At 49.3% G+C, this 18502-nt stretch overlaps 1 protein-coding gene across 1 annotated transcript in view; it reads left to right on the forward strand.

Moving 5' to 3' along the window:
• Positions 1 to 18502, forward strand: part of PCP4 (Purkinje cell protein 4) — a 53151-nt gene that overhangs the window by 23637 nt on the left and 11012 nt on the right. Inside the window, exon 2 of the mRNA XM_037042989.1 lies at positions 1725 to 1776. Coding sequence (XP_036898884.1) covers positions 1725 to 1776 — 52 coding nt within the window. The remainder of the gene's footprint in view (positions 1 to 1724; positions 1777 to 18502) is intronic.

Raw genomic sequence — 18502 nt, forward strand, 5'->3', positions numbered from 1 at the left:
TACTGCTCCGTGTTGGAAAAAAAGGAGCTATCAAAATAACCCAGGCAAGAAGGAAGGGGCATTTTTTACTGGTGCACTTCCTCTCTTTAAGAAAAGTGTGGTTTGGTTTAAAGGAAGACAGCACGTGTTACAGGATAGCACGTGTTACAGGCTGGGCACTGTAGAACATGGGGCTGTGCCCTGGGGACCTCATTGGAATGTGCTGAAGAATGATTGATGTTTGGCCAAGAACCTTCTTCCTCCAGGGGAACGTAGGGCAGATCTAGCCTTCTGAAGATTTCAGGCATCCAACTTAAATGTGGACAAGGGACCCACACTGATGTAAACCCTCCGACTTGCCACCTTTTCTTCCACTTCCTGCCGGAGAGAAGTGGTCCCACCCTCTCAGAACGGGGCAGGCCTGGGGGCACATTTACACTCCCCAGTGACTGGGATGGGGAGTGTGCTCACACCCGTGTGTCGGGGTTGATAATAAACAGGAGACTCGACTTTGCCTCTCCCAGGTCATCACCTGCACAAGGTGATGAGCACGCACAGGAAGGTTAACTTCATTAACAAAAGTCTTACTCATTCGCCCTGTTTATTTACACTCCTCAGAACCCAAAAGCAGTATTTTCCCAATGAAGGTTGACTAAGGGACCTGGGAATCTCTCATGACAACACTGAACACTAATGGGAACTGATGAACCGGCTATGTCTTTGGTATTATTTTTGGGCGGATGTCTCGGACTAAAATATACGTTTTGAGAGCACATTTATTTCCTGGTGGGAGTCACCTCTAGCGGTTTTCTCCTTGTCCAGTGCTCTGCCGCCCTTTCCAAGGTCCTATGCAGATAGTTATGCAACAAGAATAATTCCTGCACTGCACTGACCTCTGGGTAAGGAAGTCCCATCTCTGGTCTTGACTGTGACCTTGGACAAATCAGTCTCATTACCTGGCTTCACTGTTGTTGTTTTTTTTAATCTAAAAGTTAGAGACTTTACATCTCTTCAATTCTTTTCAACAAATTTTCTGGTAACTACGAGAACATTTGATTGATAAACTGCTCCTCCATCCCTGGCCTATAACAATTCAGAACACCATGTTATTAAAAGCAGCAGCTCAGTAGCCACGAGGAAACATGCTCATATGTTTACCTGTGTAACGCCTTTCACGGGGCTCCTCACATGTTAACCATCTAGCTTGAACATTCGGGTCTAACCATGAAACATCTATACTTCCAGTCACCAGGAAAAGCAAATATGCACAAGAGAGGCATAAACGATGGCAGAAAAATTACCCTACAGTAAGAAAAACTGTGACTCTCCATGTAATTTTTTTAGTTGATTAAAGTTTATTTCAGTAAGACACTGGGCGCTGTGATCGGAATGAGAAAAGAGGGGTGTAAAGGCCACCACTGACCCGGTGACATTTCCGAGCTTCTCACAATTGGCACACGCCTTTGGCTGTTTCCCTCCTATTTCCAATGAAGTTATGCTTGTCAACAACCGTCTCTCATCCGATGTCCCTTGATAGGGAGGAGGGGGGCTGGCTCAGCCACTTCACTGGGTCATTTCTTGGGCTGGTCCTTCCCTGGCCTGGTAAGCACCTCACTTTACCCACCCTTTGCCAAAGCACTACAGAACTTGATACAGTGAAGGAGATCTGTGAAACAATAAGGGACAAAATAATTCTGAATATAGTTATTGGATAACATTTTCTTTCCTTTTTTTTATGCCTATAGCGACAAGGTGCTGGGGCAACCAACGGGAAAGACAAGACACCCGGCGAAAATGGTAAGATGACGTGCATAGCCCAGCTACTTCCTGTTTTCCCGCCTGCAGCCCTGGGTGAGCTCGGGCGGTGTCATGCCTCCGGTAGAGACCAGCTTACTCTGTCTGCGCTTCGGCTTGGAGTGGGTTTCAGCAAGACTCTGTGGGCACCATGGTCTGTTTGCCAAGGAAACGGAGCTAGCTCCATGCAGGGGTAGGAACAGTTTCCCCCGCAAAGGAGGACTCCCCTTTTGGGCAACATGATAATTACAAAGCAAATATAGTTCTCTGCTTTCTTCATTAGTGTGGGTGAGAACCATCCCGGTTGTTGTAAGGATAAAATAAGATCAAATGAGAGAAATGCTCTAAAAACTGTGAAGGGCTTCATTCCTTAAAGGAGGTGTTAAAGTCTGCTTCAAGCCTCCCCAAACACAGAGCCCAGTGCTAGTCCCCGGCAGGGGGCGGGTGGGGACAGGGTCAGGGAGTGTCCTGCAGCCATTCACCGGAAACCGGGGGCTCACAGCAGAAAATGGAGTGTTTGCTTCCTGGGGCTCCAGTCTCCACCCTGGCCTTAAACTGTAGGAATGATCCTATTTTATGGATGGGGAAACCGAGGCTCGGAGGGGAGGAGCTGGGAGGTGACCAGCAATGGGAAGAACATGGACTTGGGAGGAGAGGCAGCCGGGAGCAAGGGGTTGTCATGGAGGACGACTTGCAATGATGAAAAATGCCTGGGGCGGCACCGAGAACTTCAGCTGTGGTTCCGCCGAGGCTAGAGCCTGGGTGCTCTCACTCTTTGTTCATTATAAAGGGAACTTGCCCTCTGGAGAGACCTGGGTGGTGCAGACTCATCCCACTGTGGGAAGTGCCAGTTCCCCACGCCAGCTGTAAAGACTCCCTGGGGGCCTCCAGACTGTTTGGGGTGCTCTGTCGCGAGTCTGAGCTGGGGCCTGAGCAAAACGCAGGTACTAGAACGTTCCTCTGTGCTGCGCGCATCCGCACTCTGCTCTCACCCAGCTGTCTCCGGCCATCCTGTTAAGTAGGGTCAGGATGGTGCCCCTTGGGCTGAGAGGTCATTATATCCATTAGGAGAGGGTTTGGCGCCCAACAATGTCTTGATCAGAGGTGGCAGAGAGGGTGGGGGAGGAAATATGCTCTTTCTCGAGGCTTTCCGGATGCCCAGGGCTCTTCCTGTCCGCTCTGTGTGACCCGGGGGAGGGAGGACTGCCTGCTGCGTGGGAGCTTCCCTATTTCCCCAGTTCACAGAGTCGTATCCATGTCTTCATTGGAGCTCATTTCCTTAGACCCTCAGAGCCTTGGAATCACCGGACTTCATGGGGAAAAGACTCCTCAGAGACCACCCCCACAGCACCCATTCTCAAACCTTTTGTTCACAGAGCTTCCTTTTAGTGTTTAAAACTTCCCGAGGACCCCAGAGAAGTTTTGTTTATATGGGTTCTATCCAGGGATGGTTCCCATATTCAAAATTAACATGGAGACATTTTTAAAAGGTTTACTCGTTCATTCATTGAACATAAAATGATAAACCTATGGCTTGTTAACATAAGGAACATTTAGAAATGAAGAGTAATTATATCTTCTAAAACAGAAAAAAATGTAGCGAAAGAGCAGCCATGGCTGACATGCCGCTCTCTTTCACACCCCTCTGGCTTCAGTCTGTCATAGTGTCATAGGCCACGAAGCCGGAAAACTTCACAGCGTGCTCGTGAGAGAATGAGATTTTAAAAAGCAAAATAAAAAAATGCCTTAGGAGTATAAATGATCATTTTGGTTTTGAGCGCCCCCTCCTGGGAGGAGCCACCCCAGGGTGCCTGGGCCGCACTTGGAGAACTGCTGCTTCAGTGGGACTCCTGTGTCCCCTCGGGGGCCTGGAGATCAGGCACGGGGGTGCCCGCGAGGGACAGGGTCCCTGGTGTCTACCTCTGTCCCTCAGCTTTACCCGGGGGTCACGCAGGTCGTTCAGAGCACATCTGTGTGCTCAGTGCTTTGCACCAGAGGGAGTGGTGGGCGGTTACAGAAAGCGTTCCTTTCTGCCATTCCGAGCCACTGAATTTCTCTTGACCACAAATTGATCCATTCTAGTGAAATTGGAGGTAGAAAAATTGTCTTTTTTGGAGGTAGAAAAATATGTCTTTTCTGGAGGTAGAAAAATATGTCTTTTCTGGAGGTAGAAAAATTAATTAAAAGGAAAAATTCAAGATGCTATTTAAGCTCTTCTTTCTGTAGCTCTAGATATCAGAGGATACTAATTTCTGAGTAGAAAAAGGGAAATTTAGAATTAGAGATTATTTGATAGTTAGAGAATAATCGTGCTATATAACTTCAGCTTATTATTAACATGTACCATAATTTCAGAGAAAACTGGGCATGCATGATATGTGTACATGATATTTCATTATAATATTAAGTTTGTGTTTTTGCCTCTAAAAATGAACAAAGGCAATAGCCAATAACAATGCAACAAATGCTGGGGTAAAGGCTTCTCAAAGCAGTCTCAAAGATGTTTTTCTAAAAATCTAAGTTGCTTAATTTCTTATTCTTAACTTCCTAATAGGAGATGATCACCTTGAAATTTCTGTGTTAACCTAATATTACATCCCACTGAAAATCAAATTATCTTACTCTGCTATCACAGGTGTCTGGAGAGATCCTCTGTGTTAATGTGTGTTCCCTACACTACAAATGGCACTGCCTACATGTGATGAAGAGCAGGGACCCAGGAGAGTAGAACCACGAGGCACAGAACATGACAGTGTTACGGGATTTGGACAGTAGTCAGTTCATTGTCAGTAGTCAATTAGTCCCAAATTTCATTAGTCATCTATAAGGCAAAGCATTCTTATTTCGCCTACAAATTTAAGTTTGGTCTCCATTTAACACTTAAAGCATGCAGGTTATGGAGTGAATTACGAGCGCCTTGAGATTATAATTTGGATCACAGAAGACACAAGTCAGCTACATTAAAACTCCAGAGGGATCTAAATTTCGGAGAGGGGCTGCTGAAATGTTATTACATTAAATATATCTCGAGAGGGCCATTGGCTGGGAATCTAGAGTCTTGTTTTGGTTGCCATGGTGTTTATTGATGTGAAATAGGGCCCAGCTCCGCTCCAATTCCAGAATGCCCCTGCAATATGACATTTGTCCGCTCTGTACCCAGAACACTTTTTCACTTTCCGGAGCACTAACCTCTGAAGACCCAACATGGCAAATTTAGGTGTTTCGTTTTTTATCTCATCTGCAGTTTGGAGAGAGGTTTCTCAGAAACGTCAGGGTTATTATTATTTTTTTTAATTAAAAATCAATTCATTAGCATCTTGGTGGTTCAGGGATTTTCATTCCCATACGCGCAAAGCACCGTCTTTGCCTGATTAGTTTAAGCCAAGGAGTTCATTTGCTTCTGACCCAACACCCTACCTGAGTGACACAGCAGTGTGCAGCTGCGGTTATGGCTCATCTGCTGCGTTAAAATCGAACGTGTCCACCGATACAGATAGAATTCTCTGCATGCGGAGTACACACCGCCCATCGTCCATTCGGAGACATTCAAAAGATTTGTTGCGTGACAATCAGTTTGCTGGATGTCTTGACCTTGAGAATCATCCAGAGAGACCCCAAGATTTACACTTTTTATGGACAGAAAAAGTAGAGAAATGCTGGAGGCTGAGTGGCCGCTGGAAGGCTTCCCCTCCGAAGGGAAGGTTTGTGAATAACGAACCTCGGCAGAGCCTGCTCTCAGAGCCTGGAGGCTTGCCCCAGCTAAATTGAATTTCTAAAACAGGAATGCATTTCTCCTGACTTCATGAGCTGTGATACATGTATTTGCAAAGAGCTCTGTCTGGAGGTGACCGGCCTAGATGCACCTGATTCCAGTAAAAGGATCCCCTGAAAGCCCAGCTGTCAGTAAATGCCCGGAAGGCAGCATTATTCTGAGCAGTCTGTGGGGCTCACGGCGGTTGTAGTTTCGTGGAGGGGTGAGTAGCTGATCAGACACTCAGGGATTGGATGGAATAGGTGTGCCTATTGTTTTGGAGAGCAGATTGTGGCTTGAGAAGTTCCTAGTAGATGTGGGGACATGCTAGGAGCACATGGTTCGTTTGCTTTGATACAATTATGTGAAAGCAAACAATGACTAATCTGAAATGTCGTTGTACTGGGTACCGTCCCCTCCTTGTTTTGTATATAACCCAAACCACAGAAGTCTATCTCTCCTTCAGATTAGAGGGCACGAAACTGCACACACAGTGTGCATTTATTTCTCTGCTGTCAGGATTGATTGAGAAGGGCCCGATTCATAGACAGGTAGATACATCACTATTACTCTGAGCATGGTTTTTCATATAAGAAATAAAATCCAATATTTATTCCCAAAGCACTTGACACCCTCCTCTTGGCTCTGGGTCCCCCAGTAGGTGCTAACATTTTCCCCTTCGGTGCCTGGGTTGGTACCTGATGACCTGTCGGTACCTACAAACTGACGTGGGCAGATTTTGGCCTGGAACCACCTGTGTGATCGCTGCTCCTCGGCCTGGGGACGTGTGTGGGTGAGGCTTCACGTGGGCGGGAGGGAGACCAGACTGGAGTAGAGGGAGCCATGTTTGGTCCAGGACTGGGGAGTGTCGGAGCGCTCACCACTGCCCCCCCTGGAGAGAGGTCAATTCCGTTGCAAGGCTCGGCCAGGCTGCCCTTGCGCCTGAGCATGGAAGGTTGGGATGGAAAGCAAGAGGGGAGAACGCAATTCCGAGAAAGGCTACAGAGGGCTTGTGCCGCGTATCTGTCTAAAGCACGGAGGTGACTTGGTTCTGCTGCAGGAAGGAGCCCGCCGTCTGCAATGCAGTCCCGCGGCCCTTCCACAGGCCGAGTGCGGGCATCTGGGAGCCTGGGGTCTGGGAGCCCGGCGTTTGTGAGCCTCTACCCCACATGGAGCATCTGCGGTGCCAGTTCTGCACCAGTCACAGTAGGAGTTTAGGTGGGAACTTGCTGTCTTAAGCTAAGCCTCTTGGAAAAGAGAAGCACAGAGTTTAGGGTGTGGAGAGGCAACATGTATCAGAAGGGCGCCGTTTAAAATGTCCACAGCTGCACCTGGCTGTGGGAAAAGCACCTCCCTACAGAGATCGGTCTTTAGGGTGGGGGGGCCACCATTCCCAGGCCAGGGAGCTTGACCCCTGCTCCTGCTGCGGCAATGAAGCTGTGAGCCTCAAGAAGCCCAGGATTCGCCCCTGACGGTGTATTGTGGGCACTGCCGTGAATGCTGCAGCCGCGTGAAGCTTTCGAGGCAAAAAGTCATAGAATCCCAGTCTCCATCTGGGTCTCTTGGCCTTTTCTCTCCCTGTTTTTCCACAATTGAAGCCAGTAGAAAAAAAAGTCAAAACAGCAGTGGATGAGATACTAACGTGACTTCCAGATACTACTAGCGGGATCCGTCTCTTGTGCCATTGGCCCAGGACCCTCTAAAGAATCTGTATTCTGGAAGGGAGGTATAGGTCCCTGGGTGGCTTCTGGCTCTTGACGCAGGTGGGAAAAAATAAGATTGCACTTGCTTATCAAAGCCAGACCATCAGGTTCTCCACACAAATCTGGTCAATGGCCATATTGTTCAAGAGAGAGGATTCTGTGTGGGGGTCAGTTTAGGAACCCGGACTGACAAGCACTTCATTACCCTCAGTGTCGGCTGTAAGAGCGAGCTCTTTCTTTGCCCTTCAGGTCGAGCATTCTAATAGCTCCAGTGTGCAGGGGTGCCTCGCATAAACACAGCACTTCTGACTGACTAAACATGCCCAAAACATTGTCAGTAGGAGCGAAGATTTGTACCTGCTCCTCCTCATAATTCTTCGAACCTGTATACATTGTATAATGGAAAATGCTCGTGTGCGTCACCTTTCTTTTGATGCCATTGCAGACTTGGAGGGTGGATGGGGAGGCTATGCCAAGCAAAATTCCTTAGGAAACCAGGTGATTTGCCCAAGGTCACATCAATCAGGGGTGGAAAGCTTCAGTCATCTGGCTTCAGGTCCAATCACGCCGGGTCGGCTTTGCTCACCGTCTCTCTGGGGCGCTCTCTTCTCTGGGTCTCGGCTGTAAACTGGCGACTAGGGCGGGTTGTGGTCGGAGCCCACGGGCCAGAATGATGCCAACAGGCTTACGTCGTGGCCAAGTGAAAATGTAGTCTGAACAGCACCATCACCCCATGGATTTCGTTAACCAGCCTTTGGCAAGGATGTGTGATTTCGGAGTTATTACAGGGAGAGCCTTGCTGGTTTTTAAAACTAAAACATTAAAGCAATATGTTAATTTGTGGGCATATCCATAGTTTCCCTTCCTTCCTTCCTTTTTTTCCTTTTGAGATTAAACCCTGGATAACTTTAGACTAACTGAAGATAGAATTTTGTTCCCTATCACACGGAGAAGGCCCATATGCCTTAGCACAAAACTGAAATGATGAATTATGCTAAAAACATGTCATTTAAGTTTTGTTAAGCCCATGAAGTAGATTTGTCAGGAAAAATGACAATCTGACCCTTAGGAACCCTGCCCCAGGCCGGAGATTTGAAACCTTTTGTATTCTGCTCATCAATTATCAGTATGGAAACAATATTTTTCAAGGGCTTGCAAACATTTGACCTTTTGTAAGTAGGCGAAACACACTGTTTTATTTATAGAATTAATTTGCACAGGTAGCAGCTTTTCAGAAGAGAGAAGCAACTTGAATTTCAGCCTGGCCGACGTGCTTTCCTGTCAGTGGGCTCGTCTGTGATTACTGAGGCATGTGGACACGCCAGTGGCTTTGGGAAAGGATGTTCTCGGTCCACAGGGTGAGCCTGATGGTCTTCAGAACCTGGACTCCCTTCTGAGGTGGGACCCGCTCTCCCACCGGAGTCGCACAGAGCAGACAGAGTCTCGGGTCCCTGTGACTGTCTCCAGGGCATCCTTCTGGCCACCACGGGACTGGCCTCAGACCCAAGGGCAGAAATCTCCCCGAGTCTCACAGGAAGGTTCTCAGCCAGCGATTCTAGAACAGAGGGCTGGGGGAGAGCGGGGGTCCTGTCTTGAGCTCACATAAGTTCCACTGGACACTCTAGAGGGTGTCTTCCAGCATTCTTAGTCAGTACCCTGTTGGAGTTTCCCATCAGTGCTAATTACCTGTGAGGACTTGGATTCGTTTGGACTATTCAGCCAGTAAGAGGTGCCCTTTCGCTCCAAGCGTGATTTTTATTTTCTCTGAAGTGGGCTTCTCCTTGTTTTCAGGGAGGGGCCAGTCGTCTTACAGTTTTCAAGCTGAGAACTGACTGGCCCCGAGTCCCCTTTAAAAGGCTTTTTATTAAACAGTAGTTGGCACACAGCGTGGTGTCAGTGGCAGGTGTACAACACAGTGATTCGACCTTTGTTTACCTAGTGACGTGACCCCTACGGTAAGCCCAGTGGCCGTCCGTCACTGTGCCGAGTGGTTACGGCACCACCGCCTGTGTCTACTACTTCAAGATGCGACGGTGGGTTGTTCTGGTCCTGCGCTCAGACCTAGTCTAGCAGACTGGTGGCTTCACTGTGGCTTTGCTCCAGTGGCAGATGCCACCCCCACTCGCCTTTTCGGGGAGTCAGGAGAGCAAACGAGTGCCTTGGGCCACCACGCATCTGAGTTTGTCTCGAGACTGGAGCAGTTCTGCCCAGCCCTGCGCTCCGGGAGGTAGGACCCTGAGAGGCTCACGCCGCGTTGTCTGATGGTGGCCTCCTTCCCTCGTCTGCCCTCTAACCCCAGCCCTCCATGCTTGTCATCAGCCTGGGCACCAACCGGGCCTGGGACCTCCCAGGGGGGCCCTGCCCGCATTGTCTATAGTGAGGATGGTCCGTGACAGGCACCACACACCAACCTCGTTTTCAAAAGCAAGCATGTATCCTTTCTTTCCTAATGCGTAATTTCCCCCCACCCTCCAGTACGTTCCAAACTGCATCCTGGTTTAAGCACAGCAGATAGATAATTGGAAACTTCTTGGTGTGAAAATTAATTTGAATTTAAATTTTTCCAAATAAGAGGCATATACTTGGCGTATTCCCGGGTCGCTTGGAGTACTGGTTGTAATTTTGTGTGATTTCTGGCTTTGGGTCATCCTTTGTAGGGGATTAAAGATGGCTAGCAAGTCTTTGGCCCCTGGGGGTTCAGAGTCCCCTCCAGCATCGCTGGGGCAGCCTGAAACGCCTCGGACTAACAGCACAATGCACAGCAGAAGCACATGACTTTCTGGGTCCAGACCTGGAGAAATTGGCAGCTCCCCGTTTTTCTTTCTGGGAGTACTTGCTGTGGGAGAAGACAGTTGTCACTTAAGAAGCCCGACTACCTTGAAGCCATCGTGCTCAGAGGAAGGCTGAGCTAGCCACCTGGAGCAGCTGCTGGAGAGATGCCCAGCCAGCCAACCACTGTGCTGGCTACCCCTGCCTGGCTGGCTGGCAGGTGGGAGAAGGACCCCCAGGTGACGCCAACTCTGGAGCCATCTGGCTGCACCTGCGTGGGAGACTCCAGCAAAGGGTGCCCTGCTGAGCCCACCAACCTACAGAACTGGAGGGGAGAATTCCGTTCTCCTCTCCACTCCGTTCTCGTGTTTAAGCTGCTAAATGCTGGGATAAGCCGTTCCACAGCAACGGGTAACTGGGACGTTGGGACGCCTCTCATCCTGCTACTGTAGGCGGGTCCCCCGCCTCTCTCTGCACTGTAGCACACCCGCAATTGTTTGTCTCTTCTTCGCTGGTTAGAATGCAATCTCTTCAGGCTATAGACCTTTAGGTCCTTAACAGCCAGAAAAGAGATGTTGCAAAACAGTGTGGACTCCAGCTTTGCTCTGTTCATTCGCTCAGTCAAGAATTATTTGCTGAGCACCTAACGGGGGTGAGAGGTCATAGTCAGAGCTGGCGATGGAATATTCTCAAAGAGTGATGCTGGCTGAGTGGAGCCGGCAGTCCTTGGTGGCAAATGTATCAGTCGTGGTCCTGGAGGGAAATGGAGGCACAGGCCAGCTGAGGAGTTTGAGGGGAGTTAGGCACACAAGGGACTGTTTGCAGAGGTATGTGCAGGGCTTAGGGACACCTACAAAGGACGGTGTGTGTGGCACCTCAGACTAGCAATGGCAGGGCTGAAGAGAGGCACGGGAACTCAGAGCAGGTGTGGTGCCAGGCGAGGGCGGGCACGGCCTGACAGGAGCTGCGTTCTTCTTTTGAAGGACACACCTGAGCTTTGAGCAATGTTGCAGACTTTCAGGGTTGCTAGATTTAGCAAATCAAAAGACAGGACACAAAAGCCAGTTAAATTTCAGCAAAATCCAAATTTTTATAGTATAATTTTTTTTTCTACAAACTATTTGGAGCATACTTTTACTACACATTTCTTCTTTTTTTAATCTGAAATTCACATTTAACTGAACAGTCTGTATTTTATCTGGCAACTGTAGTAGAAAAGGAGGCAAGGGAATAAAGACTCAGATCTCTTTCCTGTGTCTTCTGATTGCTACTAGGACCACCCATTGGACAAACTCAAGCAAAGCTGCAGCCCCCCCCCCCCCCCCCCCCCCGTGAGTAAGAGCAGGACAATGGCGGGGAAGTGGTTTGGGAGGGACAGAGTTGGATGTTGCCCCGGTTCTTGTTCTGGGGCCTTGGGGCCGGGTCACCCTGGGCTGCTCTCAGTCATCCCTGATTAAAAATTGTAGCCTCTTGTACTATCAATGATTGCAGCTTTACAAAGTAGGAATGATTTTTGTAAACAAATTCTGGATTGGTTTCAGGAAAAGAAAAGAGAAGAAACAAAGCAGCCCACCAATACCATTGTTTAATTTTAACTGTGTAGTATCATCGATTGGCTTAATATTTTTAAAGAAAGGAAAACTATCAGAGCTATTTTTGAAAGGTGATGTTGTTGACATTCTTAGAGCAATTAGCCCGTCCCTGTGAAGGTTAATGTGTGCGCCAGGCTTCAGTAAGCCCACCCCTACCCCGGCCCCCTGCTGGGGCATTCAGGAAGAAAAGGGAGGAGGCCAGAGACAGGGGTGGGGGTACTTCATAGGGATATAGCCAGGATGGGGGTGGGGTGGGGACAGAGCTGGACACAGTGTGAAGGGAAACCTTGCTGGAGCCCAGGCCAACGGGGAAACAGATCGGGGTGCAGAGCAGACACGGTTCCCCTGGAAGTCAGGTTTATCAGAGCAGAAGGGAGGTGACAGGAGCTGCCAGCCTTCTGGGATTTGGCGTCTCCAGGGACCAAACGGAGGTGGGGTGTGGCCATACGCCCTGTGGTGAGCTGGAGCTGGAAGTCACGCCTGGCTGCCCCGGGCACAGGAAAGGTGGGTGGCCCCGGCTCCTCTGGGGAGGCCCAGCATAGCGGCTGCCCGGCCCGGGGCCTCGGGGGTTGATCTGGACAGATGCAGCTCTGGGCTGTTGCCAGCCAATGGTCTAGGTAAGAAGGGTCGAAGGTGCTGCCTTGGGCCTGCACTGCCCTGGAGAGGCAGCAGGGACCAGGTCTGCGGTCTCTTAGGCTCCTCTCGGGGTCCCCGGTTTCAGAAGCTGGAGTGGGACTTCAGACTGGCGTCTGCAACGTCAGATGCTTAGCACTGGGCCCAAGGAGCATCTCTTTCTTTTAACTGAGGTGCAGCTGGGCCGGACCCCTTCCACCCTCCTTCCCCAAGCAGCCAGGAGCATTGCTCTCTTGGGTGCCCAGCGAGGACGTCCCCTAAAGAAATGGGGGTTTGAGCCCCTTTAATTAGTATTGTGGGGTCACTGAGTTTACAGTATAATTATTTATAAACTTTGCTTTCTCCAGCATTCATGAGAAGCAATTATAATTACTGTTTTTTTTTTTTTACAGAAATTGCCCCTTTTCGAGTGAGAAGGTTAATAACTTGCACATGACTAGAGTTAATTTAGTAAGACATTTAAAAAATATATTCCCCTTGAAGGCTACACAGCTCCTCCCCCCAAAGAAACTGAGCAGTAGGTGCTTCTTATCCATCCCCGGGAGTCTTTTGGGTTCTGGCCACAATCGTCCTGTTCCAGCTGCCACCTCCCTTTTTCCTGTTGGGAGCTGAGTGACCATTGATCAGCTGACATATGTATTGATCCCGCAGACCCAGGTCGGGGCAGAGGCGGGGGCTGGGCGCAGAGCGATATGGCCGCCCCCACAACGTTTAGCGGAACACCCCAGTCATTTACGATCATGGGAAACGGAAGCCCGCTTCTATTTCTGTGCCGGGCAAGCGGCGCCTTCCTATTTCTAAAGCCCTCTCTCTACCCCTCCGCCGCCCCGCCCCCGAGGGTCACCGAACACAGAATGGCGCTCCACGTTGGTTTAGAAAGCGCCGTCTCCTCGGACGTCAGATGCTTTTGTGGCGAGACACCGATGTTCCCACTCCAGCCTCCTGTCGCCCTTGGCTCAGGGACCCAAGCGCGCCAGGCCCTGCCTTGGTACCGCAGAACTCGCGGCCCGCGTGCAGAATCGCTAATGGCGCTGATCCCAACAAGACTGTACATCCCGTGCCTCCTACCTCCCTTAGACTTAGGGTCTCGGAGTTTTAAAACCAAGGGCAGTGTGAACGGATGTGCGATCACCAATGCTATTTCCCGCTGGTCCGTAGAGAAAGCGTTTTCACTGTGGGCTGGGTCGCCAGAAACAGCCCACAAAGATGCCTGTGGTAGATTACAGTGCCTTTCCTGGACGCAGATGTGCCCAGAATGTGCCTCCCAGTTAGTCATCCTCAATAGTTGTTTCCTAGGAATTTCAGAAGAAAATCGAGGAACCTTTAGAATCTAATTTTTGCTGCGTTTATCCATGGATTAGCTGTCAGCACGCTGCCGCCTCCTCTCCGGCCTCACTTGGGCATTGTGGTCGATTGCTTTTAGGATCTTTATTTTTAGGTCATTCCCCTGATGGCAGGGCCTCTGAGCCTGCCTGGCTGCTCAGGCAGAGAGCCACCTCCGATTCCGTTTGCTGTGGAGGGTGGGGGAAGGGTGAGTCCCCAGAGTTCTGCCTCCCTGCTCTCCTTTGATGTGGCCACTGGCCCGTAGCCAACCCCGGGATGAATCATCTCTTCTCTTCGGGTCCCAGTTCCTCCTCGTGGGATGGTGTTGTCTTTAGGGGCTTGCCTGGTTTTGACACGTTATGATTCTGTGTCTATCCATGTCCTGGGACGCTATAAGATGCTGGGTTTCTTTGGGGTTTATTTTCTGACAACATCGAGGAAATATGACCTGAATCCAAAGGAGAAATCGGATGCTGATTTTGGTGGAGGCAGTAGAGGGGAAAGAAGGTGCCATGGACAGAATCGGAATCAAATCGTCATGGGCTGTGAACCTGTGATAATAAGTGTAACTATTTCAGCAAAATGGGGGGAAATAAGAAAATTCGGCCGTTTATCTGCACAAGCAGCATTTCAGTAACATGCATTCAATCTGGCAATGAGGCTGCCTAGCTGTGACTGCCTTCCAGGCAAGGACAGGTATGGACATTGGTCCGCTCATTGCGAGAATGAGAGGAAGTGGGTGGGCTCCCAGGGCCGAAATGGCCACACCTGAGCACACATCGAGGCTGTGGCCAGCCCACCCGATACCTCGGAGACTAAAGTGCCTGCAGTTTTATAGCCAAAAGGCATCCAGTTTTCTTTGGAAACTTTATAACCATTTGACATGTGGGGCTGGTCAATGCCACCTGGTGCCACACACTATGGGAGCCGTGTGTGATGCTGCCGGCGTGTCCCCTCTCCAGTCTCACGGCAATTGCGTGTTGAGTTACAGCTACTTCTTGGAACGTCCCACTTGCATTTTCTAAGAATCCAGGACATAGATACCTTAAATTATGGCATCGTGTGGAGGAGTTGAACTATAATTTTGAAATTATGAGCCAGATTCATTTGTGCAAAGCTAGAACTGGGTCCTAGAAAGACATTGTGAGCTACCTGCAGATAAAATGTTCAGCCTTAGTCTGTTCACACATCTCAAAGTGGAACAAAGCCGTAAAATACTGGCAATTTCATATGGGGGCTGGAAGGAGCCTCTTGGTCTCCCTGGCCTTCATGGCTGGCAGGATGTAACCCCTGGTGTATACTCCTTCAGTTCAGCTGAAAACGACTGGAGTGAAAGGTCAGACGCTTCCATTCTCTAACAGACGATGCGGGACCCTCCCCCGACCCTTCTACCTGCAATGGTTTCCTCCAGCAGCTTCTGCACCTCAACCTCTATTAATGCTCCCTTGCGCTGCAGTAACCAGCCCTGGATATTTTTATCATGGTTTAAATTTTTGATCTAGACTGAGATACTTCTACACCATCTACTGATAGAATGCTTTCAAGGGATGATGACAACAATGCTGGTGCTATAGAAAAGTCGTGTTTTTTAAAAAACCTACTTCAAAATGGAATAATTTTGGATCACGTGGCCTGATCCTGGTAGTTTCTCTGTTTTAGGAATTCTTGGACTAAAATGTCCTGCTTTGTTTTGGGTCTGTAAGAACTTCTGGGCGGGGTGGCTTTGCTGGACTGTGCAAAGGGCAGTGCCTGGCTCTCTCAACACAAGGTCGCCTGAGAGACCCAGGTCCAGCGGCGGTGGTGGCTCGCGGGCCAGGCCCAGCCCACGTCTGAATTCTTCTGAGCGTCCCAACTTCCTCGGAAAGCACTTCTGACTCCCTTTCCTCTTGGAATCAGTCATCGGAATATTATCCTTGAATAATGCAAAAACTAAAACGAAGCTTGACTGTTAGCTAGGCCTGGGAATCTGGGCCATTCCACGTGGTTCAGCTACCTCGTCCAGGTCTGCATGACTTTATTCCTTTTGTGGGTGCTTGATTTGATTCTTCCTTTACAAATATGCGAACCTGTCCTCTTGGTAAGTATAATAACAAAGCCCAAAGCTTAAAATGACTCACCCCTAAAAAGCTATGTCCAACAAATCAGTAAGTACCTGGCCACAAGCTCTTAAAATAGTGTCAGTAAAAAACAACGGCAACAACAACCAAACAAATAGAAGCGATGTGTCTTCGCTGCAAACACACAGAAAGGGATGTGTAAACTGAGGCTCTGGGATGAGGGGACTGGGGGCGCACATCATCACGTACACAAAAATACAGGTTGACAAACACAGGTGCCCATCTCTATGCAGAACCCAGCCCTGTCCTCAGGACACTCAGACATGTACCCTTGGCCACATTCAAAAAGACTGAATTAAATTTTAAAACAGGGAAGGCAGGGATGTCTGTAGTCTTGTCTATTTCTGCTCTTTTCTCTTGTCACATGAAAAGGGTAGAGAGTGAAGTGAAGCACAGGACCCATGACTGGATGGGGACCCCAGGTTGGCGGCAGCCTGGAGTTTGAGGCCTTGAGCAGGAATGAGCGTGAATCAGCCTGGCTGCAGCTGGAGCTGGCACGGACACGGCTGTGGCTTTGTGTCACAGACCTTTTTTAAGGAGCCACTCAGAGCTTTGCAGTCAAACTTGTGTTCTATACACAAGGGACGCATCTGCCTGATAGTCAAGTGCATCTAAGAAAGCTCCTCACCTCGGAAAATCTGCAAAGGGAAACACCTGTCCGCCTGGATGGGAGGTGCAGGGCCGAGGAGCCAGACGGGAATGTGTCTGTGAGACAGCCCAGCCCTTGGGCTTGGCTGCTGGTGGGGGTCCAGGGAGAACACAGAGCCACCTGCCAGGGCTGAAGCCCCAGTTCTGGCAGACCGGTGGAGTCAGGCACCTTCACTCGGGCAGCGTGCAGACGGCAAAGGGGAGGAGAGCTCACAGTCCCAGCATTGGAAAACAGTGTCGGCCCCCCTCTCTTTCCTGCATGCAAATGATAACTTTTCAGTCCACACTGCTGTCCACAGTCCTCGTCAGTCACAGAGCTGGACCAACCATTCTGTGAGAGCCCAGGCCTCATCTGGCGTTTAATCTCACCAGCTTTTCTCTGCCTTCTGCACGGAGTCCTGGAATGCCCTCCATTGACTTAGCTCCTTCCTTTCCCCTTGGGTCAAAGTCTCAAAGTGATGTGGTGAGGTGAGTTAGAGACTCAAGTGGTCTCAGAGAAGGATTTCTTGTTAATTAGGTGAACAAATGAATGCCCCTTTGAGGTAACTGGAAGGTGCCCTGTAATTGTGATTGCATTTGAACGTATTTCTGTTCAAAAACTGAGGGATTTTATAAAGCTCTCAATGGTAGTAAAATTTGCAGAGTTTAATTCTTTAACACTGGTATCTCAAAGTTTAGAAACTGGGGCAAGAGTGAGTCCGAGAAGTTGGCACCCTCTGCAATGGTAAAACCAGGGGATACAGAAGGAGAAAGAAAACTCAAGCTATTCCAAAGGGATATTTAAAGGGAAGAAAGAAGCGGTCTTGGAGCAGAGTGAAGGGCACACTCTTACCCGCTCAGGGTCACACCTGCCCAGGAGCCGCCCCTCGCTCATGTTCGCTTCTAGGTGTTTGAGCGCTTGGAAGGTTTTCTGCTTCCACAAGCCAGAAGGGGCAGATGTGGAAGGAGAAGCCGATGCCTTACGAGGAGCGGAAAGGAATGCCAGTTAGGGAAGCCTGGGAGTGACAGTTGGCAAAGGTTACCAAGCACGCAGGAAATGTTTTGGTAAAACACTGAGATTTGAAATACCAAGTGCTATAAAGAAATGGCCACCCACATCAGGAACTGGACAGATGTACATATCAGAAGAAAAAGCATACACTTGTGAACCTAAAAAGAGGAGGACTTTCAAAGCGAGAGGCAACGAGCAATTTCTGAGATCAGAGAAACGCTGCCTGGGAGGCCCTGATTCAGGCAGAAGCCTGACCAGTGTTCCCACGACCACACAAAGGCTGGGGGAGGGACAGGAAGGGAACGACTGCACCCAGAGAAGGAAGGCCTTGCTGCCGGTGCAGATAGCCTACCGTACTGGTGCTAGTCCCAACTGTTTTTGGTTTTCTGTTCGGTGGACATCAGTCCTCTGGTCGTCGTATCTGCGTTCTTGTCAACTTTGCAAACAGTTCTTTGGGGCTGAATGTTGCTTTAGGCCCAGTGGGAGGTTATTTTGCCCTGTTCTAAGATTCCATAGGCCTGAGGCATCAGGCGTGTGGGGCAGTTACTCTGGGAGGGCAGCTCCTGCTGGGTTTTCAAGCAGCGCCATTCATTATTTTTTTACATAGTTAAGGGAAGAAAATGAAGCCATACTGTGCACCTATGCACAGTGGCATAGAATTTGATCTTTGTTATCAGCTTGAAGTGCAATGTTTTCAGATGAATTATACACTTACATTCGTAAGTAGATGAGGTTCATCTACAAGAAGCAAAAATCCTAAAATAAAAACAACTTAAACAGTAAAGTTTCTTTCTCTTTCATGTAAAAGGAATCTGGAGGTAGGTAGTTGAGGGAAGTCAGGGTAGTTTCAAGGAGCATAAAGCATCTTCATTCATGTCTTTCCATCCTCGGTGTAAGACTTCCGGTTTATGGTCCAACATGGCTCCTCGAGCACCGGCCGTTTACTGCACCTGCATTTGCCAGCAGGAAACAGATAGACACAAGGGGGCGGGGGGAAGCAAAGGGCATCTGTTAGCTTTCTTTTAAGGAGGTTTCTTCCTTTTTACCCACATTATATTAACCAGAGCTTAGTTGTGTGGCCGCAACGAATAAGAAGGCTGGACATTTTGTTCTTGATAACCATGTGCTCAGTCCAATATCGGGGGTTTTACAACTAAAGCAAAAAAGGAGGTAAATGGAGGCGATGAGCAGACGCAGCCACA

The sequence above is a fragment of the Sturnira hondurensis genome, unplaced genomic scaffold (genome assembly GCF_014824575.4).
Source record: "Sturnira hondurensis isolate 20B ecotype Veracruz unplaced genomic scaffold, ASM1482457v3 Scaffold0003874, whole genome shotgun sequence".
Lineage (NCBI taxonomy): Eukaryota > Metazoa > Chordata > Mammalia > Chiroptera > Phyllostomidae > Sturnira > Sturnira hondurensis.